This window comes from Mustela nivalis, assembly GCF_964662115.1.
Source record: "Mustela nivalis genome assembly, chromosome: 19".
NCBI lineage: Eukaryota > Metazoa > Chordata > Mammalia > Carnivora > Mustelidae > Mustela > Mustela nivalis.
In genome coordinates, this window is record NC_139038.1 from 10,669,504 (window position 1) to 10,692,767 (window position 23,264).

The following is a 23,264-nucleotide window of genomic DNA, read 5'->3' on the forward strand; positions in this document are numbered from 1 at the left end:
AAGGCTCAGAGGCAAGGTGGTCACCCGCCCCATCGCTTCCCGGGGCCTCCCAGCTTCCGCAGGGCCCCGCCCTGGTGTTCGGGAACCACGAGCGAGGGACAGGCCCAGCCGCCCAACCCCAGCGCCCGCTGGGCAAATGCAGGGTCCTGGGGACCCAGGCCCGTGTCCTCTGCTCCGGTCCCTGCCCCCCCCCAGCGGCGCGGCCCTCCCTGCCGGCTCCGGGGACCCTCAGCCAGAAACCAAGCAGCAGCCCCCCTCTTCCCCACCCCCACCCCCAGAACAGGGGCTCCGGGTCCCTGAGACAGAGCAGAGCTGCCGACTTCCTGTGTGACTCCAGGAAGTCAGGTTCGCCTGCCTGGGCCTCGGTTTCCCTCCTTGTGAAGCGGGAAGGTCCCACGCGGACGGCCGGGGCAGGGCGGGGAGGCGCGGGGGGGCCCGGGGGGGGGCCGGGGGCGCGCGGGAGGCGGCGCGAGGCGGCGAGGCCGGCCAGGCGGAGCGTGGAGGGCCTGGAAGGCCTGGCTTTGCAGCGTGGACTAGACCCTGCAGACCCGGCCTTGGCAGGCTCTTCCGCTGACGTCCCCCGCGGCCGGAGCCCAGCACCCCTGCAGGGCAGGGCTGAAGTTTCCAAGGGCTGGGGGTGGGGGGGTCCTCGCTGTACCTACACCGTCTGCTCCCTAAACTCTGCCCTTAGAAGAGCAGCGGTGTTCGGTCGCGTTCCGCTGAGAGGCAGGAGTCAGCCGCCTTGACCCACGACACGCTCCCAGCTCGGCCCCAAGAAGCGCGGCGGCGGGGTGGGCCGAGGGCCTCTCACGCAGAGGGCTGGGGTGCTGTGCCCGGTGGGGAAGGGGGGCTTCCTGCCACTCAGCAGCCGCTATGCCACGTGGGCTTCCTGGAGAAGGGGGCCAGCATGGGGCTGCTCTCAGCCCAGGATGGAGGGGGTCGGGGACAAAGCGGGGTGCAGTGCGGAGTCCCCTCCGGCCCCTCAGGAACCGGTGCCACCACTTCTGAGCTGCGTGACGGTGGATAAGTGACCCCCCGGTCTCTAGACCCCTCCACGGTCCCCTGCCCCCTCCATTTAGCCCCCCAAAGGTCATTTCCTCCTTGGGGTGGACACACACGCACACTCACAGGCACAAGCGCACGCACACACACGTGCACACGCACACACACGCACACACATGTGCACACGCACACACACGCACGCACACCTGCTCCTCTGGCTCCACCGCCCCTTCCCTGGGGCCCCCACGCCCCCTCTCCCCCCTCCCGACGCTGTCCCCCTCTTGAGAGCTCAAAATAAAGCCGTCCTTTCTCGCGTTTCTAAAGATATCCCTGTTCCAGCGCCAGCCACATGTTTCTCCACTTAATTATCTCTGCTTTTCTTTGTTAATTAGGCTCCAGGAACAGCTTCCCCGCTGCCTTCCCGGGGAGAGCTGGCATCTGCAGGGCGGGGCCCGGAGGCCTTTGTGGGCAGACGGCCGGCGGGGCTGCCAGGCCCCCGCGCTCTTGGCCCGCTGCCTCCTTTCTTCCAAGCCCGGCGGCGCAGGGGAGGGCGGAATGCCGTCGGGTCGGGAGGCCCCTACCCTTTCCTGGCCCGTGAGGACCCCACTGGGTCCCCGCAGCCCCACCCCGCCCCCGACTGGGCTAGTGGTCCCCAGGCCCTGTCCTCCCGGAGCCCTGCCCGTTGGGAAGGGGGACCCCGTGGTTCCTAGAGCGCCTTAGGCTGAGGGCTTCCCAGAAGGCAGGGGGGTGGGGGGGAGGCTTCAGACTCTTCTGCAGCATTCCAGAAAACCACGCTGAAACCGGTTCCCAAGCTCACAGGAACAACCGGTGCCTTTATTGGGGCTGGACTGAGATGGGCTCCGAGGGTCCCGGGGCCCCGGCGTGCAGATCAGAAGTTCTCGCTGGCCGATAAACGCGTCTCTGGGCCACAGGCGTCGGGGGACTCAGCGCGCATGGTTGACGGGGTGGGGGGGGCACTCCGTCTGCCCGGCCTGCTAAGGACAGCTCTGGGGACAAAAGAGGCGCCGCAGTAGGAGGTAGGAGTAGGGGACAGGCAGCCCTATCCTGAAGCCTGCCGCAGGCACAGGGAGCAGGACCTTCCCCTTTGGGAGCTCAGCTGCTGGGCACTCCGCTGGGCTGGGTGCAGGGCTTTTGCTCAACACAAGTTTAAAAAAAAAAAAAAAAAGAAAAGAAAATCCTGCCTCACGGAGACGCCGTTCTGGTGTGGCTGCAGAAAATCACGCACCAAGTGTTAAAGTGTGTCAGATGTGCGCTCGGGAGGCGGGGAAGCGGATGGGGGGAGGTTGCGGTTATTTTTAGGGGGGGGTTGCAACATGAACTAGGTGGTGGGCCCTCCGGGAGGGCGTCTGGGGAGTACTCAAGGGGGAGGTTGGGAGCCCGGGGGTGGCCAGAGAAGGGCAGTGCGGGCAAAGGCCCTGGGGTCACCTGCCAGGGTGTGGGAGGAAGCAGGTGGGGGAAGTGGTAGATGAGGTGGAAGTGGGGAGAGAGGCAGACTGCGGGAGGCTGGATGAGAACCTGGACTTTTGGGGCGCCCTTGGCAGGTGCAGTCAGTTAAGCATCCGACTCTTGATTTTGGCTCAGGTCATGATCTCGGGGTCCTGGGATCAAGCCGTGGTGGCTCCTCAGCAGGACCCAGCCCCCCCCCCCCGCAGGATTACAGATGCCACGCAAGGTGGGGGAGGAGATGAAGGTCCCCCTGCACGCCCTGTGACGTAGGGGAGCCCCGAGTTCCCAGTGTGCCGTCTCTGGGGTGGGAAACAGGAAGAGTAGCCCCAGCAGAGGGGCTCTCGGTTGCCAGGGGAGGGAGGAGGGGTTTGCCCCATGGACAGCAACACCAGAGTCCCCAGCGGGCTTCAAGCAAAGGAAGGACGGGGTCTCCTAGCCTCCTGAGAGCGATCCATGCGACTTGCAGAGCCGAGGATGGTCTTGAGGAGGCCAAGCGGGAAGTTCTCCCGCCGTGAGAGGAGCAGTTCTGAGGCCTAACTCGCCATGGGCTGGGCTTGCCAGAGGTTTCTCTGGGAAAGTGGCCCATCGTGGTGACCGCCTGCATTGGTGGATGATGGGGACACGTGGGGTTGGGACGGGTTTCCTCTGGCTGCTGGGCCAGATCACTCCAACATGGTGCCTTGAAGCAACACGAGTATTTTTCCCCATGAGTTGCAGAGGTAGGGAACCCGAGATGAGTGGACGGGCAGGTCCCTCGGGAGGCTCTGGTCTTTCCCACCTTCCAGAAACCCCCTCCTCCAGCTCTGAAGCTCTCACGTTGACCTCTGCTTCTGTTGGCTCAACTCCTCCTGCCCTTGACCTTATTGCCTCCTTGGAAGGTCTCTAATGATCACTCTTAGGGCCCCCTTGGGTAATTGAGCATGACCTCCGCATCTCGAGACCTTTACCTAAACCAGCCAGTGTCTTCTGTCGTGTAAAGAACCGTAGTCCCAGGCTTCCCGGGACTGGGACGGGGACAGCTTGGGGGAAGCCGTGACTCTGCCTGCTCCGGGGTTGGAGGCAGCCGAGGTGTCTCTCCTGGGCGACCAGGAGGGGGACCCCAGGGAAGGAAGCCCAGAGAAGAGGGACAGGTTTGAGGGAGCCATGGAGAGGCTGCTCGGGGACATGCAGAATCAAAGGCGTTCCGAGAGGCAGTGGGACATGTGGGTTGGGGGTTGGGGGTGCAGAGACGGGGAGACGGATGCTCTTTCTTCCTTCCCCCACGCGTGGAAGCAAGGTCCTGATCAGCAGCCAGCACGGCCACAAGCCTGGGTTTGGGACACTCTGTCTTCCTGCCAGCTGGTTGGAAGTCGGGGGGCAGTCCCGACCTCCGCTCACTCGCTGTGTCACCGGCCCAGGTAGCGTGTCTCTCCGTGCCTCAGCTTCCCTGTCTGTAAAGTGGAGGTAGTCCCAGGGCCAGCCACAGAGGGTTGTTGGAAGGATTAAGGGGATGGATCCACGCAGAGCTGGGAGAACAGTGCCCGGCCGCGCGCAAGACCTTGACTTCTCTATCAGTCGCTTGGCGTTGGGCGTCGTCGCGGGCACTAGGGCTTTCCTCTCTTGGACACACGGGTGAGAGCCGACACGTTTCCGCGCGCGTGCCACAGGGAGCGACCGTCCTCCTGTGTTTGGCGGCAGCCTGAGCTGCTGTTGTACAGACCCCGGTCGCATCCTGGGAATCAGGCCCCGCACCCCTGGTGATGCCGCAGAAATGTGTTCCCTGTGTCCTGGCTCCTGCAGCCCAGGGGCCAGATCTGTCCGACTCTCCCAGGAGGGGCGCTGTTGTCCTGCTTCTGGTGCTCAGGGCGCGGTGTGCCTGGCTTGTCCCGGCCCCAGGTCAGCCCAGGGCCTGCCCGGCCTTGGGTCAGTGACATCAGTGATGTCTGGCGCGCATAGCCGGGACCTGGGAGGAAGGAACGGGACAGGACGGAGAAGATTTCCCCTGGGAAGGGCCATGTGCGTGGCTGGCGCCAGGATCCCAGATGAACCCCCACAAGGAGACCTGGTGTTTGCCAAACCTGGACAGCAAGTTCAGGTTGGTACAAAGGCCCTCGAGAAGGTGCTGGGCCACTCTCCGAGGGGAAAGCAGTACCCACGGGTCAGAGAGACTGGGTTTTAGTGTTAGTGCTGCCGATCACAGACCTTGCGGCCTTCGTGATGTTGGGTGAGCACCTTGACTCCTCTGAGCCTCAGTGTCCTTATCTGTAGAATGGGACCACGCGCTGGAGGTCAGGCTTGTCGTGAGGCGTTAAGGGCAAATCTCCAACCCTAGCAGGGGAGGCTCCAGCCAGAGAGCCCTCTGTTCTAGACCTTCGGTACAGCTAGAGGTCACAAAGCTGGGCTCCAGGGAGGGGCGGGAGCACCCGACCAGGGAAGGGAGAGGATGCATGTGACGCAGAGCCCTGTCCGAGGAGACTCTGGGGAGGAAGGCAAGCCTCCTTCCCTCCCTTGTCTTGTCCCCCTCCCCACTGGACCCCGAGCACTGGCCAGATCAGTCCTGATCCCGGGTCCAGGACCGGCTCTGCCGTCGGTCATCCCTGCGTCTGACGATGGTTCGCTTAAGCTTTTTATTTTGAGATCATTTTTAATCGCCAAAGAGTTGCCAAGATAGCCTGGACTCCCCAGATAGACCCTTTGACCCACACGGCGTCGGCAGAACCGCGTACCTTTGTCAACACTAAGAATTCAACCTTGATCGGTAGCATATGCTTAACTAAACCGCAGGCTTTCTGTTCAGATGTCTTGAGTTCCTCCACTAGTGATTTTTACATACCAGAGTGCAGGTAGCACACATTCTTTTTTTTTTAATTCTTTCTGTTCCTGTTCCTGCTCCTGTGTCTGCTTGGTCAGCGATACGGCAGTGAACCCCGTGAGCCCGCTGCCATCTGAGAATTAAAACAGGGCCAGTAGGGGCTCCTGAGTGGTTCGGTGGGTGAAAGCCTCTGCCTTCGGCTCAGGTCATGATCTCAGGGTCCTGGGATCGAGTTCCACATCGGGCTCTCTGCTCAGCGGAGAGCCCTGCTTCCCCCTCTCTCTCTGCCTGCCTCTCTGCCTACTGGTGATCTCCGACTGTCAAATAAATAAATAATCTTAAAACAAACAAACAAAACAGAGCAAATAACATGCCCCCTCCCCTGTGCACGCCCTCATCCTGCCCTACTCTCTCCCCAGAACAAATACAGCCACTCCCCTAATTTGCGGATTCGTTTTGTGCCGTTCGGCCGCCCGCGATCAGCTGCGGTCCAGAGGCCGGCCACTGTTCTCCAGGGACAGTAGCCCAACGGCACGTCCGGCCTCTGCATCCCTGATCCCCCTCGCTGCTCCTCCCTCGGTGGGCGTCTTATCCTCTTACGTCATCACAAGAAGGGGAACCACAGTGTGATGTTCACAGAGAGAAATAGACCACATTCTCGTGACTTTGTTACAATATCCTACGTACGTTGTTACAATTCGGTTTTACCATCATCAGTTGCTCATCTCTTTACTGTGCCCGGTTTCTAAATTAAACTCTACCGTTGTCGGTGTATATGTGTAAGAAAAACGTCCAGCGTATCTAAGGTCCGCTCACGGCTCACAGGCTGACCTCGGTAGGGGCTCTGTGATGTGTCATGTTTGCCGAAACTGAAATTGTTCCTTTTGCATGCTTTTTACCTTTTTTTTTCTTTTTTGAAGATGTATTTATTTATTTCAGAGAGGGGCCGGGAGGGGACGGAAGGAGGGGGCGAGGGAGGGGAGAATGGCAAGCAGACGCCACACTGAGCGCCAAGCCCGACGCGGGGCTCGATCTCACGACCCCGAAATCACGAGCTGAGCCGAAACCGAGAGTCAGCCGCTTAACTGACTGAGCCCCCCTGGGCACCCCGCTTTTTACTTATATCAGCGAGGTGTGCCCTCGTGTGTCAAGTCTGAACTCGCTTTCCTCGCTCGGCCTTACGTAAGGCGACACTGACGTGTGATAAGGCCCAGGCTCGCGTCCACTGCTCCGTGCGGTTCCAAGAGGTGACCCTGCACCTCTGCGGTCCTCGGCCGCTCCCGGCGCTTTGTGGTTTTCCTGTGACTACGGGTGCCGTTAGCCCTCTGGACCCTATTTCCTTTGGCACGTGTAAGAAGTTTCTCGAAGGTCTGGGAGAGCGGGCACGGGGGCGAGGGCCCCTCCCCACTGCCGTGCACACGTGGCCTCTCGGAGCCACCGATGGAATTCCTGCTGCACCTGCACGCCGGGCTGAGAGGGGCGAACGGGTGAAGCTGAGCGTGCCTTCCCGTTCTGGTGAAGGTCCGGAGCCAGGAAAGGGAGGTGTGCAAGTTGCAGGGCCCGGGCGGGAGGCATGCGGGGGCAGCTGTCCCGTCAACAGCTGACCCCCTTGGATATCCCCCCTCTGTTCTCTTGAGGGTCTGCGTGACGCCTGCATGGCCCAGCCCAGGCCTCGCAGAGAGGAGGGGTCCCACGGAAGCACTGGGAGAGGGGAGGGGGGCGTCGTGTCCCTCTGAGCAGCTTGTCCCTTGTGACGGGCTCCTCCTGACCCCGCACGATCCTGACGGTCCGTGTACAGACATCAGTCCGAGCCGCGGACCACCAGCCGGTGCGGGGAGGCCCCCCCGTGTTCGGGGTTCTCATACTTTGCTCCCGGGCAGAGGACTGTGGGGCCCCTGCAGTCGGCACCCGGAGCCTGCTGGTCTCTGATTGTGGACCCAGCTTGGCGGTGATTTAATAAGCCTGGTTGCGTTCTTCCCCCGGGCAAAATTCAGTTAATCCTCAGGCTAACAGACGGCAGATTAGAAACAGCCAGATGAGAGCTACTGGGGCCCACGGAGTGACGGAGACCAATAAGCTGGCAGGAGCAGGGGTGGGGGAGGGGAGGGGCAGAAACGCTGACAGGGCGGGCCTGTCCTCGAAGGGGGTCCCTGCAGGGGGAGAGGGGTGGAGGGGGTCCAGGTCTCTGCGGGGGCAGGTGCAGCACTTTCTGGCCCGGGAGATCCTGGGGGGGCCCTCTCTACCCCACGAGGTACTACCTAAGAAAGGGGCACTCGATGCATTTTAGTAAGTGGCCCTCCCAGAATGGGTACGACAAACCCAGGGGACTGGAGAGAAGAAGCATCCGTTACCCGGAGGTCCCCTGCGTGACGTTTAATTCCCTGATACCCCAGGATAACGGAAGCATTGATCTACGAATAGCATCAGCCACAACCTGATTCTGGTGACGGGGCCTTCGACTTTTTTATATGTGATGTCAGGGGATCCCGAAGGTTTCCAGGCTGAGGGATGTGGGAACAGGCCCAGAGAGGTCGAGTGACTTTCCAAACATCACACAGCATTAGGGGTAGAACCAAGATTGCCTTGCAGTCTGCTCAGCCAGGGACCCCCCCCTTGCCCCCGTCACAGGCCCTTGGGGACCCCCTTCCTCCCCAATGCATGCAGACATTCAGACAGGTGCCCTGGGGGGACCCACACTCCATGTGGGTCCCTAAGTGTGACGTCTCCAAGTGGAGAACGTTCTGAAATGTCTCCAGACACTGGCATCCTTTATAGCCAGTCTGGGTTCAGGGGAGCTCAGACTGTTCCCCCCAGAACAGGTTTGGTGCCAGACCTTTCCAAACGAGGAAATCCAGTAGTTTGGAGAATCGTTCAAGGTCACAAGCTTATAACAGAGGATTTGAACCCCAGCGGTCCGATAGCGGAGTAAACACTCTTACCTCCGGGCCGCAGGGCTTGCCCTTCAGACTGGGTTTATGGCCGAGGCCCCACACGGCCCCACAGTGGCTGTGCTCCCTGCCCTACCCTGTGTTCTCGGGAACAGTTTCCTGGGTTTGTGTTGCCCACATGCAGACCAGACTCAGAGGAGATGGTTCCCGGGGGCCTGTCCTGCCCCAGCCCAGGCTAGCGAGAGCATCGGCTCCCCCCACAGTCCTGGGGACAGTCCCTGGGGACCAGCAGGCCTGGCCACAGCCTCTCCCAATGGTGAGTGTGCGACCTGTGCAGCCGTGGTGGCAGGAACCCGGCTCTGTCACAAAGGGGGCTCGTGACCTGCCCACGGCCGACCCAGAGGGTTACCTGGCTGGGTCACCCAGGCACCAGCAGGGAGCCTGGCTCTCCCCGTCGGGGCCAGCACAGGCACACAGCGGGAACTTCCTTCCTCCAAATTAAATAAAAACCAAAAAAAATTTATTTAATTAAAAAATGAACAAAAACAAAGAGCAAGGAGGAGCCAAGAGGCGCCCTTTCTGAGGCCTGGCGCTGTGCACACAGGAGGTGCAAACACCCAGCAGCAGCACCTCCTCTGGGAAGCCCTCCCTGATTCTCAGCTGGGTTAGGAACCCCCCACCGCATGCCCTGCACTGGTAGTCAACTGGTCACCCAGTGTCCCTCCCCATCCCCCGCTTTAGACCAGGCCATCCTTCCCTGCCCCATGGGTGCCGCCGGGTCTGTGTGGAATCCTGGCCCCCCGGGGAATGCCGGGGTGGGGGCGAGGGAAATGGACAGCATCTGCCCACTCCCGCACAGGCTCTGGGGGGCCCTTGGGCCCAGGAGTCTGTCAGGTTGTCCCCTCAGGACCTGGAGAAGGGTCACGTTGACTCTTGCCACCGTGAGGTCTTGAAGACTGTCTAGAAAGGCCGTGTTGGGGGGATGTGGGGAGGAGGGGGCTCTCAGGGGGGCTGAGTTCAGTGCCTTGGCCCGACTGATGGGACTGTGATTCCCAGGGAGGGGGACACAGGAAAGGGGTGTTGTTATCTGGGATGCCGGACGTCTGCCGGGTCTCAGGGGCACCCAGGTGGCTGGAAGGTCATGGGTGAAGAGACACATGCAGAAACTCGGAGATACGGCAGACCTCGGTCCAGAGTCTGGAGCGTGGACATGACCGGGACCGCACAGGGCACCGGGTGGTGGGGGAGGGAGGGGCATCGGGAGGCCGGGGCAGGCAGACCGCGGAGGGAGGCCCGGCCCGCCAGGCGCAGTGCCTGCCTTGGCCTCTGAACTTGAACTAAGTTCTGTGAGATTTTCCGGATTAAAACAGGAATTGTCTTTCTCCACAAACCCATTCTGTCTGCTCTGCCCCGCATCTCCATCTCCCGGGCCCTGGCCCTGGCTCCCCGCCCGCTTCCGCTCCACCCTCTGCCCCCACCCCTGTCTGCTGGAGGCCCTGCCTGCTCAGGGCACCCCTCCTGGATCTCCAGCCCAGGACACGAGCCCGCAGGCCCCTCTGTCCCAGGACCCTTGCGTCCCCTCCACATCCTGAACATCCCCCAGCCCGGCCGGCCCCCTTGGGCCCCGACTCAGGAGTTTCCCAGCTGCTCCTTTAGACCCAGAACAGGGCTGAGGGGAGCCGAGGGTCCAACAGCAGGTGCCCATGGAGGTCTGCCCTGGGCCCTGGGTGGGGAGCGTGTGCGGACCCCCTGCTCCGGCAGCGCACCTGTCTCCCTGCTCAGGAGCCTCTGGCTCAGGATCCCCCAGCAATCGGGGCAAGTTTCCGACAGCCCAGCTCAGTCTAGCCCCCATGCTCCGGCCACATCCAGCAGACCGGCCTGGGCCAGTACTTCCCACCCCACCTCAGCCCGTCCATCCCAAGACCCCTGCCTGCCTTCCGAGAGAAGATTCCAACAGCCCGCTCCTCCAGGGAGCCCGCCTGGATTTGCAGATGGGGGTGGGCACCCTGCCTCCTGCCCCGGCTCTCCCGTCACACTTGGAGGCGCTTTGAGTGTGCACCACCCACACGAGGCCGGGAGTTCCTTCCTCCAAGCAGGTCCCCTGCCTCCCCGGCCTCAGAATGCTCCGGGCCGGACACGGTGGGGGGCCGCGCCGCACCGGGGAAGCTGTTCCGGGCAGGGGGGCGGATGGATTGGAGAACAGACCACCGAAGCCAGAAACAAGGCTGCCTGATACTAAGCTCTGTGGGCGGGCAGGGGGCGGGGTGGGGGTTGCCGCACGGGACCCCGTCCAGGGGCTGGCCCGGGCTGTCCTTCACAGCCGCCTTGTCTTCCTCTCCTAGATGAAGATGACGCCAACAGACTTGGGGAGAAGGTGATCCTGCGTGAGCAGGTGAAGGAGCTCTTCAACGAGAAATACGGTCAGTGCATGAGGAGTGGGGTCTGCGGGCCGGGTAAGCTGGGCCGGCCTCCCTGGGCAGCCCCTCTTCCCTCTACAGCCAGCCCTGCCGCCTCCAGTCCCGCCCACCCCCGCCCCTGCCAGCTGCCCTGCCCATGACTGGTGGGAGCTGACCCCCCCACGTCCCCCGTCGGAGGAGGGGGAAAGAGCCCCTCTGGGGCGCCCAGGGCGGTGGTGGCGGTCAGCCATTCCGCTGCTCTAGGGCTGGGTCACGTGGCAGAGGCTATGGCCACAGCCAAGAGCTGGTGAGCTCACCTGCCCCGCACACGTTTAGCTGTGAGGACTCCATGGCAAGGGGTCTGATCCCTGCCGTCCTGGGGCTCTGAATGTGTGCAAGGAGGTGGTCACGGAGTGGGTTAGGGCCGTGCCATGCCAGGGGAAGGCGTCCAGGGTGCCACGGCAGAGCCCAGATGGGGCAGTTCATAATACGGTTACGGGGCGGCCAGCTGGCTCGGTGCGTGGGGGGAGTGTGCGATTCTCGGTCCAGGGTGACAGGTTCGAGCCCCGCGTTGGGTGTAGAGAATACTTAAAAAGTAAATTCTTAAAAATAAAATAAATTCTCGGGGCGCCTGGGTGGCTCAGTGGGCTAAAGCCTTTGCCTTCAGCTCAGGTCATGATCCCAGAGTCCTGGGATCGAGTCCCGCATCGGGCTCTCTGCTCCGCAGGGAGCCTGCTTCCCCCTCTCTCTGCCTGCCTCTCTGCCTGCTTGTGATCTCTGTCTGTCAAATAAATAAATAAAATCTTTTAATAAATAAATAAATAAAATTCTTAAAATAATAATAATAATAATAATAATAATAATAGTGTGGTTACAGTCGAGATTTTTAGGTCACTGAGTGCCGAGCTGTGCCAGATGATTTACTTGTGATGAATTCAGTATCGTTTCCATTTTGCACCGTAGCAGGGAAACAGACAGTAATAAAAAATATTTTTAAGTAGAGTTTCGGAGAGTGAGAACGGAGAAGCAGGAGCAGGATAAAGGGTCGCGGGCCTGGGGGTTGAGGCAGGAAAGCCCCTGGGAGAATGGGACACGTTAGCGGACGCTCAAGTGTCAGGAGAGGACACGCGTGCCAGGAAGAGCTTGCGGGGCGTTGGGGACAGCTGGGCGACTGGGGACCAGCAAGGAGGCCAGAGGACCTGGAGCAAGCAGCTGGGGGAGGCCCCGAGGCGCGGGGAAGGGCAGGCAGGCCGACCAAGGCGTTGGGGCTTCGTCCTGAAAGTGACATGCGACTCTGCTGGCCGTTGTTGGGGTCGTCTGTCACTTGTCATGGTGACGTCAAAATTCAAACGGGGATGAAGGCGGGGAGAACGGCACTGGTCACCCAGAGCCAGTCACCGGTGGCCTGGTCACCCAGAGCCAGCCCGCGGGATCACCAGCCGTTGGCCAACCTGACTTGCTCTGCGTCCTCGAACGCGCTTCAGAATCTTGGAAAACACATCCAAGGGGCGCCTGGGTGGCTCCGTGGGTTAAAGCCTCTGCCTTCAGCTCAGGTCATGATCCCAGAGTCCTGGGATCAAACCCCACACCGGGCTCTCTGCTCCGCAGGGAGCCTGCTTCCTCCTCTCTCTCTGCCTGCCTCTCTGCCTGCTTGTGATCTCTTCCTGTCAAATAAATAAAGAAAATCTTTAAAAAAAAAAAAAACCACACCCAAGACACCCCGTCCTATCATTCATAAGTAATTAATAATAGATTAATGTAAGTATAAATAATAAGGAAGGACTTTGTATTTATTCTACCGTGGGAACACACATCTGTTTTACCAGATGGACGCGCTCAAGTGCCGGTTTCATTCTCAGCGCTGGGTATTAGATTTATGGTTTTGCTAAGCGGATTTTTTAAAAAGGCGTGTATTGATTTTTTAAACTCTGTAGTGCGGTGGCCACGGAGCTGGACCACGCCGGGATCCAGCCCTGTCCTCGGAGGGCGTGGCCTCCCACGGGGGACATCTTCCCCCCAGCGCTGACCCACCGTGTCTTGCAGGCGAGGCCCTGGGCCTGAACCGGCCTGTGCTGGTCCCTTACAAACTGATCCGGGACAGCCCGGACGCCGTGGAGGTCACGGGTCTGCCCGACGACATCCCGTTCCGGAACCCCAACACGTACGACATCCACCGGCTGGAGAAGATCTTGAAGGCCCGCGAGCACGTGCGAATGGTCATCATCAATCAGCTCCAGTGAGTGCCCTCCCCCCACCCCCCCACCCCCACCTCCCCACCCTGTCATCCAGAGTGGGGTGGGGGAGGGCAGAGAGGGCAGGGACCGTGGCAGCTGTCACAGCCGCAGCCGGGGGACAAGAGAGGCAGAGACAGACACATAGAATCCGGGAGACAGGTAGCTTAACACTCTCCTCTTCAATGAAAGGAAACCGCTCCGCAGAGCAAGGGAAGGGTGGGGGTCAGTCCTGGTGGGTCAGCCTGGAGGCAGACCAGGCTCTCCCACTCCGTCCCGCTCACTGGAACTCAGTACAACACACGTTCTCACGGTTCCGCGGGGCTGGGACGTCCGAGATCAAGGTGGTGGCCGGTTCAGGGTCTGATGAGGACCCGCTTCCTAGTTTCCGAATGACCCATCTTCTCGGGGTGCCTGGGGGGGGGGGCTCAGTCGCTTCAGCATCCAACTCTTGGTTATGGCTCAGGTCATGATCTCAGGGTCCTGGGATCGAAGTCCCTGCTCAGCGGGGAGCCTGCTTCCCCCTCTCTCTGCCTGCCTCTCTGCCTACTTGTGATCTCTCTCTCTGAAATAAATAAAATCTTAAAAAAAAAAAAAAAGTTATTTTTTAAAAAAATTAAAAATCAGAAAAAGTCAAGACTACAAATAAATTACCACACAGTCACTGTATGGCTATAGTTAAAAATAGTTGATTGCACATTTGGAAATTGCTAAGAGAGTAGATCTTAAAAGTCCTCGTCACAAGAAAGAAAGATTTTGTGGGGCACCTGGCTGGCTCCTTCGGTAGAGCGTGTGACTCTTGATCTCGGGGTCCTGAGACTCGGAGCATCTCCTCTCATGAGAGGTGTCGCCTCTTTTCAGGGGGCAGGTGGGAAGGAAGAGGGGAAACCCCATTTTTCTACCCGCCACCTCATTTCTTTCTCTTTCAGACCTTTTGCAGAAATCTGTAATGACGCCAAGGTGCCAGGTAAGGAAGGCAGTGGCTGGAAAGGCCACCTCTCTGCCTCTTGGGGACCAGGGTCTGTGGGCAGATGGGGTGCAGGTGCCTGCCAGGGCCGGGGGTGGGGCAGCCACAGCCCGGCTGAGCATGTCCTATGAGCCGCAGATAATGATGGGCAGGTTGGAGCCGCGGGGTAGGGTGGGGAAGGAGTGCTGGTGGGATCATGGCACCCCCCCCAGGAGGAGACAGACGCAGGGGAGGCGGCCACGTGGCTGAGACTGGCTGCGGGGTGGGGGTGGGGGGCACCCCACCATCCTTCCTGCATTTGCAGAACACACATCTGCACCAGAAACTCCCCTAGAACCCTTGAGCACGCAGGAAGCTGGGAGACCGTCTGGCAGGCCATGGTTCTGCCCGAGAAGATGCACTAGGGGAACGGGGCTGTGTTCCCGGGGGTGACTGGGAGGCACGCCTCTGGCCACAGTGTACTGCTGGAAAGCTGAGGCCCAGAGAGGGGAAGGAGCTTGGCGGGCCCATGTAGGGGGCTTGGTGGCCCCCTCGAGCCGTCCCTCCGAACTGCAGGTCCAGCAGGTGCCCAGTGACAGGCCCCCCATCCTGGTCTGCGACCCGAGGCCCCATCTCCAGCTGAGTCCAGGTCCCCCTGGAACGCCACAGCCTAGGGTGGCACAGCCTGGCCAGGAGCCAGCCGCCCTCTGGCCTGCGCTGATCACAGGGGGCCGAGCGGGGCACCGGACTCTCGGGTGGGGAGGTGACGGGTTTGGGGAGCTGCTCCCAGGTCGAAGGCAGAGATGGCAGAAGGCCCCACGGAGGAGAGCCGGGGCCACGTGGTCCCAGGGCGGATGCCATGGCTCGCATCCACCACTTCCCCTACCCCACCATGGCCATCTTTAGGGTGTTCCAGGCACCCCGGTTGGCTGTGACCCTGGGCCAGCACCTCTGCCTTCCTGTTCACGTGGGGCCCTCTACCAAAACCCCTTTCCTCCGGCCCATTCCCTGAGCTCCTTCCACCTCCAGTATCTTCGGTTTCCCAGGACGTCTGTCTACACCCTCGTCACAGACGCCCAGCCTCTGAGCTGTCTTCACCAGCTGCACAAACAGCCACCTCCTCGGCCCAGCCAGCCCTCATGCTGTTACTAGGGCCCTGCTGGTTTCTACTCAGGGAACTGGCCGCTCAGTCTAGCACCGAACCCTCCTTGTGTGACACGCGGTTGCAAATCTATTTTCTATGTCTCACATATTCCTCCCAATTTCATTCTGCCGCAGCAGAGCCCCAGCTGAGTCCTGCCCCGTGCTGGGCTGGATGCCGGGCTCTTTGATACATAGTAATCTACTTAGAGTCTCACATCACACGGTTTTCCCCGTTTGGCTCAGAGAGGTTAATCGATCTGCCCAGGGTCACACAGCTAGTGCTGGCAGTAATGAGAATTGGAATCTGGGACATCTGACTGGAAACCAATGTCTCTTTCCCCTGGGGGCCCTGCCTGCTGTGAACGGTCACCCGTCCCAGCAGTCTGAGGTCGGGGTCATCACACGTCCACAGTTAACAGGGAATGAAGGCACAGGGCCAAGTGACTTGAAGTGACTTTCTCCAGGGCCCGAGGCCAAGCCCTTCATTGCGGCATGCTGGGCCCTGGGAGTTCTGGGGAGGCCAGCCCCTCCCCCTGCCAAGGCTAGATGCTCCTGGGATAGTACAAGGGGGACCTGGGCCTGAACTGAGCCCACTCGGGGAGGCATACCCGGGGGGTGAGGCTCGTGTTAGCAAAGGCAGGGGACCCAAGGGGCAGTGGGGCCTGGTTAAGGTCGGAGGTTGGAGAGATGCGCCTCAGGGGCCTGGGGGTTCTGGAGCCTTGAATGCCGAGGCTTGAAACCTGAAAACAAAAGCCTCCAGAGGGCTTCAGCGCCGAGACCCAGCGTCCCCTTTTCTCCCACCAGCCAAAGACAGCAGCATTCCCAAGCGCAAGAGGAAGCGGGTCTCAGAGGGGAGCTCCTTCTCCTCGTCCTCCTCATCTTCCTCCTCCTCGTCTTCTAACCCGGAGTCCGTGGCGTCCACCAACCAGATCTCACTCGTGGTAAGATGGCACCGATCCGGACCTCCCCGCCGCACGCAGGCATGGCTCTCTCCTCTGGGGCGTGCGTTTGGGGTGCAGGGAGACGCTGGGCCCTGAGTGGGGCTGATCTACTCAAGACATAGCCCCAACCCTGTCACCAGCGGCTCACGCCCCCGCCCCAGGCAGGAAGTCACACCCCCGTGGGGCAGGGGGGCGGTGGGAGCCCCCGGAGAGGGTAGGGGACTCCCCTGGCCGTGCCCGAGCAGGACCCCGAGCAGGACCCCGAGCAGACTCTCGGTTCCCAGGCTGCAGAGGCTGAGTTCATCTCTGCGCTCCCCTCTGCCTCGCCACAGCCCTGTGAGGTGCAGGTGTTACCCGCAGGGTGTGGAGGAGGCAGTCGGGGCTCAGCGCTGGTTGACTGTGGCCTCGCTGTGGTCAGCGGCGGGTGGAGGACCCCACGCGCAGCCGCCGCCTCCTCCCGTCCCGCCGGGGGCTTGGCTTGGGTTGTGTCCCCTCCAAGAGGAAAACCTCGCGAGGGGCACACACGCTCGGGAGTTCTTTCTGGCTTTAAAATACCGGCTTTGAAGTCCTGAGTCCGGTGGGGAGGACAGTGAGACGCCTTAGAAAATGATGTGGGGATTTATCGTTTGACCGGGCCTCCCTTTAACCCCTTCCTGGGGAAACCCCCCCCCCAAATTCAGGCTATCCCTTTCTCCCCACCTAGGGGTGCCTATACAGGGTCCCTAGCTCTTCCCACTTCCCAGATCCTTACGTGGAAGGTCTTGGGGGCCAAGCAGAGGCAGCCTGGAGGAGAGGGACAGACTCTTTGGGGCATAAGGCCTGGAGGGCTGACTGCTGTTCTGAGCCACGCCTCAGTTTCGTCCGGTCCACAGAAGCAGCCCCTGGGACCCAGGTGGGAACACGTCGGAAGGCCACAGCCCGGGCTCCCCGGCCCCTGGTGAACTGTGTGACCTTGGACAGGGCACGTCCCCTCTCTGGACGTTCAGCTGCCTCTAGACGAATACCTTCTGACAGGGCCCTTCGGAAAGCACCGCTAAGTGGTCTGGCGGTCTTTCCGCGTCACCCGGAGTCCTAACGCAGACCCTTTGTCCCCCTGTCTCTAGCAGTGGCCAATGTACATGGTGGACTACGCCGGCCTAAACGTGCAGCTCCCGGGACCTCTGAATTACTAGACCTCAGTGCTGAATCAGGACCTCACTCAGAAAGACTAAAGGAAATGTAATTTATGTACAAAGTGTATATTCGGATATGTATCGATGCCTTTTAGTTTTTCCAATGATTTTTACACTATATTCCTGCCACCAAGGCCTTTTTAAATAAGTAAAAAAAAAAAAGAAAAAAAAAAAGCATGGCCCTTGCTCATAACTTTATTGCGTGTTCTCGTTTGGAATTAACAAGTACAGCTGTCACTGGGACAAGGTCAGGCCTGCCAAGGTCCCCCTTCCTTGCCAGAGCTCGAGCGGAGGCGGTGTCCCTGACCACTGGGCCCTGGTGTCTGGGGACAGACTTCTCATTTCTTTGCTGCTGGGGCCCTGTGGCCTCCAGATGAGCTGCCATGGGAGGCCAGGTGACAGACTGACCCCTGGCCTCAAGGAGTGCACAGGGTGGCAGGGGCTGTCTTGGTGACAGAGAGGTGACAGCTCAAGTGTTCAGTATGACCAGTAAGCCTGGCATCTCCATGGCTGGGGAGAAGGCACCTTGGCAGAGGGGCCTCTGGGTTGGACCCAGAGAGGTGGGGCACATTTTTGATCGAGCTCAAGGGCATCTGAGCAGAGTGACGGGTCACAGCTGTGTCTCAGCAAGGCCACCTTGGTGGCAAGGTGAGAAGGAGGAGGAAGGAAGGGGTAAGACTGAAAGCAGGACAGGTCAAAAAGGGCCTGACAAGGGCACCTGGGTGGCTCAGTGGGTTAAGCCGCTGCTCGGTCATGATCTCAGGGTCCTGGGATGGAGCCCCGCATCGGGCTCTCTGCTCAGCGGGGAGCCTGCTTCCTCCCCTCTCTCTCTGCCTGCCTCTCTGCCTACTTGTGATCTCTCTCTCTGTCAAATAAATAAATAAATAATCTTTAAAAAAGCGGGGGGGGGGGGCCTGACAGTGGGCAGCGCCCCCATTCACTCAGGGTGGGGAAGGCAGGGTGTGTCCTGGGAAGACAGGGCAGTGCCCAACCTAGAACCGTCTCTGAAGCAGAAACTCTGAGACCAGCTGGGGTTGGCAGGGCAAAGCGGGCGGGGGAGGACAGGACCGTGATCTAGGAGAGCCGCGTGTGCCGAGGCTGGGAGGCTGCCCGAGACCTTGGGCGTTCAAGGAACAGGGAGTGGCTGCCGGTGGGATGAGGGCTGTGCCGGCACAGGGAGCCCCGCTTGCTGGGTGAGTGAGGCAGAAATGTCGCCTGGGTCCTTCAGGCTGAGCTGGACACCCTGGGGACAGCCTGCGTCGCTTTTTCCCCCCCGGCATGTGGAAGTGTGGAAGGCCTTGTGGGCCTGCCAGGGGCGGCCTGGAGGGAGGGGGGAGTGCCCACCCAATTATAGAAGGACCCGGCCTCCTGCGGGGCGGGAAGGAGAAGCTGGGAGACCCCGGGGGGGGGGGGGGGCTCCTCTGCGTATTCCGGGAAGAGCTGGCCCGGCGTCCAGCCAGGTGGAGAATAACCAGGAGGTCAGCCAACAGGACTTGGAAGTCAATTGGACAGGAGCGCAGGGGCACGCAGGGGTCACGGTGACCACAGGGTCTAGCCAAGGGCCAGAAGCCGGCCTAGGATTCCAACGAGCCTGAGTCCTGATTCAGCTAATTACACGATCCAAACCGGCCGGGAGCTTCTGCCAACCCGTGGGGTCAGCCAGGTGCCCAGACCTGGGAGGGACCAGCCTTCCGGACTCGGTTTCCTCCTGGAAAGATGCAAGAAGCCAGAAGCCGCAGGCTTGGCACGCCGAGCCCACACTGTTCCTCTCCCTGCTGCGGCCACCACCTCCCTGTCCCATCCCGGTGGCCCCGGGGATCACCAGGGCCGGCCACCCCACCCGCAGAGCCCTGCCCCTTTCTCTCCAGATCAGGGCTGGGGCGCCCCCCCCTCCCCGCGCCCTGGAGGCAGAAACTCTGAAACCCAAGACAATCGGGCAGCTGCCACCTGGCCCTCAGCCCCCGCTCCTGGAGGCCGGGCGCCCCCGTCTAATCCCGCCTCCCCGGATTAGACGCCTCGGACGTTCTTCCTGCCCCCGCCCTGCCCGGGCACGGCGTGCAGACGCCCACCCGGCGGCCCTTCCCCTCCGTCCCCTCCCCTGCCTCGCCTCCACCCCCCCCGCCCGCCCGCCCGCCCCCTTCCTTGCTCCACCGCCGCCACCACCGAGCGGGAGCGGGGGCCGCCGGGGCGCACCCACCCCCCGGCCTCCCCGGGCGCCCCCGCTGCCCACCGCGGGCCGGCTGGCGCCTGTCGGTCGCCTAGAGACCAGCCTCCGCCCCCGCCCAGCCCCGCGGCCGCGGCCGGAAGTGGCTCCTGCCCGGCGGGCGGCTGCGCGGGAGGCGGGGCGCCCGGGGAGGGCCCGGGGACGCGCGCGCCGCGGCCTGCGGAGCCTCCGCCATCGGTCTGCCTGCGCTCGCGCCCCCGCGGGCGGCTCAGCGGGCGGTGCGGCGGGGCCCCGCACCCTGGGGCCCGTCCCCACGGCACGACAGCGGAAGGGGGGACCCCCACACCCCTCCAAGGCAGAGCCCTTGACCCAGGAGGTGGCCTGTGTCCGTTCCAGCCCCTTTGGGGAGCTTTACGCGCCGGACGGTGCGTCCGGACCGAGGGCACGTTTGGGGGCCGCCCCCCCCCCCCGCGTGCCCCGCTTTGCCCGCGGTGCCCGCCCAGCCCGATCCGACGGACGAGGCCGCCTCCCGGCTCCCGCAGGCAGCCCGCGTCCTGCCGCGGAGCCCAGATGCTGTTTATGCGGCCTCTCCAGTCTCCGCGCACTGTACTTTTTCAAGTGATTTGATTCAAAGCACTCATTCTTTAATTAAAGTTCATTTAGCTGCCATCTGTCTGGGTTCAAAACGGCTTCGTGTTTTGCAACTCTAAATGAGGATTGTTATTGGATTTGTAAACACATCCACCGAGGAAAAAAAAAATTAGAAAAAAAAAATCAACAAAAACATTTTCAAAAAGTAATAAATGAGGAATGTGCCGAAGGAGTGTTAGGAGCTGCATCTTAAACACTGTAATTGCCGGGGAATGTATTCTGGTGGGTACATAATCATTTTATATACAAATCTTTGTGCAAAAATCTGGTATCAGTGAAAAGATCAAGATTATAGAAAATGCCGGAATTATATCTGACTGAAAACAGTAATAAAGCAATCATCAGCGCAGGGACAAAGCTAGGGTGAGGCGGGAGGGGAGGGGAGGGAGGGGTGGCTCTCAGGCACCTGCTCCCCGCCGCCATCCTTACTCACTGCCCAGGTGCACCCCTTCCGCTGAAAAAAAAAAAAAAAAAAAAAAACCAGGGTGAGCCTGAGCTCTGGGGACAGGGTCTTCTTTTAAGGAGTCCATACTTCATAGGGCGCCTGGCTGGCTGGGTCCCTAGAGCGTCTGACTCTCAACCTTAGGGTTGTGAGTTTAAGTCCCATGCTGGGCATAGCGATTACATAAAAGTAGATTTCTGTGGGTTTTCAAGATTTATTTATTTTAGAGAGACAGAGAGAGCAGGCGTGGGAGGGTAGCAGGAGAGGGAGGAAGCATCTCGCCCTGAGATCAGGACTGGAACCGAAACCAAGAATCAGGCGCTTAACCCGCTGCACCACCCAGGCGTCCCCCCCGCCCACCACCAAAATAAATGTTAAAAAATGATTGAGGGTTCTTCCCTGAACCCCATGATGCAGAGTCTTCTCCTGCCACCTAGCCCAGCCAGAGAAGAGGAGAAAACATAGAGAGGAAAGTAGACAATTGTTTTTTGTTTTTTCTTTATGGTAATGCTTCATGCAGTGGCCCAGTGGAAGGGGAATGGTCTTTGGGGAAATAGTCATGATTTTTCAGTGGGGAAACTGAGGCCCAAGTTTGGTGGGGGAGCAGGGCTAGAGGCGGGTGCGTCTCCGGACGCACCGCTCTGGTCCGCAATGTCCTGGGTGATGTCTGAGGATACCGAGCGGGGATGTGGGAAGCAGCTGAGGTGGGGATTAAAACAGGACCCAATGACCCTAAGACTTTCTGCATGATTTGGCCTCTGCCCCATGCTCCTCAGAGGTCATCCTCAGGGCCGTCTGCATATGGGGTTGGGGGTCCTTCTTCCATTTCTTCAAAAGGGCTTCCCGTCCTTCCCAACTCACAGTGGTGCCTCTTTCCTGTTTTACAGCTCTCTCTCTCTCTCTCTCTTTTTAAGATTTTATTTATTTATTTGAGAGAGATCGCAAGTAGGCAGAGAGGCAGACGGGGGAGCTGGGCGGGGAGCACCATATGAGACTCGATCCCCAGACCCTGAGATCATGACCCAAGGCAAAGGCAGAGGCTTAACCCACTGAGCCATGCAGGCACCCCCTTGTTTTAACTTTCAATGAAACGTCTCCTCCTGCAAACTACCAAAGCCTAGGCCCCGATAGATCATGATTTTTTTTTTTTTTTTTTTTTAAAGATTTTATTTATTTATTTGACAGAGAGAAATCACAAGTAGATGGAGAGGCAGGCAGAGAGAGAGAGGGAAGCAGGCTCCCTGCTGAGCAGAGAGCCCGATGCGGGACTCGATCCCAGGACCCTGAGATCATGACCTGAGCCGAAGGCAGCGGCTTAACCCACTGAGCCACCCAGGCGCCCCTAGATCATGATTTTTAACGGAACAGAAGAATATAAAAACAAAGCCACTGTCACGCCAGGAGATAGTCTTATCATATCGGGGACAATAAATCCGTGGTAAAGCTCGCAGTGCTGACTCGAAAGTAAAGAATGACCTGACACACATTCTCGACTCCTCTCAAACGGAGGAAAGTCAAATGGAGGCATGGAACGGGCGATGCCAGCTCTCGCTGGCCCTCCTGCCTTCCCCCGGGACAGACAGACCACCTTACGATGACTTTTGCCCTAATTCCATGCTGAACCCCCTACGGAGCAAGCCCCTGTGTGAATCTGTATGAGTCCTTTGCTTAAAACTTCCCAGTTCTTCTGTGGCTCGAGGAGGAGATGCCACTCTGGGAAATGGCCCCAGGATCCTCTACTAGCTGCAGGCAAAATCCTTCCTTTCCCTATTCTTTGGCTCAGTTGTGTCTTTTGGGTTCGACACCCACCAAGAGGCAAACCTAGTTATGGGTCAACACCAGGATGGCTGTTATTAAAAAAAAAAAAAAAACAGAATAAAATAAAATAAAACAAAACAAAACAGGATAACATGGGCTGGCGAGCATGTGGGGGAAGCTTCATCCGTTGCTGGTGGAAATGTAAAATGATGGCGCAGCTCTTATGGGAAAGAGGCAGAATTGTCATATGACCCCATGTGATTCTGTCATCTAATAAAAAATGTGTATTTCACCTGCATGCCTGATACCAGCACCTAAAACCCTTGGAATCTTCTGATAAGCACAACTGTCTTTTGTTATTCATAATAATCTTCATAACAATCTTCAACCACACCCAACTTTATGTTACTGAAGAGGCCTTTGGAAAGCCCCTAACAAGGGCCCCATCCTGACTCCCAGAGAGGCGAGGGGGCTAGAGATTGAATTAATTACTGACGTCTGTGGTTTAATCATTCATGCCTCGGCCTGGTTTTGGAAAAACCCCACCTATCTGGTGACCGAAGTGTAGACCGGAAGTATAGTTGTAGTGGAGAAGAGCAGAGTGGACCCTTGTCACCCAGCAATTCGGGTCTAGGTGTGGACGCTACGGACCTGGAAGCAGGGACTCAAACAGCCGATCCCTGTACCCCCACGATCATTTGCAGTATCATGTACGGTAGCCAGACGGCAGAACCAACCCAAGTGTCCACCCGCGGACGATGGGTAAGATAAACGCGGTCTAGGGGTGCCTGAATGGCTCAGTGGGTTGGGCCACTGCCTTTGGCTCAGGTCGTGATCTCGGGGTCCTGGGATCGAGTCCCGCATCGGGCTCTCTGCTCAGCAGGGAGCCTGCTTCCCTCTCTCTCTCTCTGCCTGCCTCTCTGTCTACTTGTGATCTCTGTCTGTCAAATAAATAAATAAAATCTTTAATTTAAAAAAAAAAAAAAAGATAAACGCGGTCTAGCCACACAGTGGGATATGGTTCAGCCATTCACTCTGAATATGGTTCAGAGTGTCCCAAGGAAGGACACTCTGACACCTACGACAGCACGGGAGCTCTCCGAAAACAGGCTACATGCAAGCAGGCAGACACAAAAGGACCCACGGGGTATGGTTCTACATGACCATGACATGCTGAGAACAGGCAAATTCACGGAGACAGGAAGTAGACTGCAGGTTACCAGGGGCTGGGAAGAGGAGGAGGAAAAGTGGAGAATGACTGTTCACTGGGTA

The 23,264-nt window shown here is 59.6% G+C and overlaps 1 protein-coding gene across 5 annotated transcripts in view; it reads left to right on the forward strand.

Annotated features, from left to right (window-relative positions):
- The window catches only part of GTF2IRD1 (GTF2I repeat domain containing 1), a 96,761-nt gene extending 79,610 nt beyond the window's left edge, over positions 1-17,151 (forward strand). For all 5 annotated transcript variants that reach the window (XM_082712622.1, XM_082712620.1, XM_082712618.1 and 2 more), the window contains 5 exons: positions 10,491-10,568; positions 12,588-12,780; positions 13,705-13,742; positions 15,669-15,805; positions 16,909-17,151. In XM_082712622.1, coding sequence (XP_082568748.1) covers positions 10,491-10,568; positions 12,588-12,780; positions 13,705-13,742; positions 15,669-15,805; positions 16,909-16,977 — 515 coding nt within the window. In that variant the 3' untranslated portion in view covers positions 16,978-17,151. The remainder of the gene's footprint in view (positions 1-10,490; positions 10,569-12,587; positions 12,781-13,704; positions 13,743-15,668; positions 15,806-16,908) is intronic.
- The last annotated feature ends 6,113 nt before the right edge of the window (positions 17,152-23,264 follow it).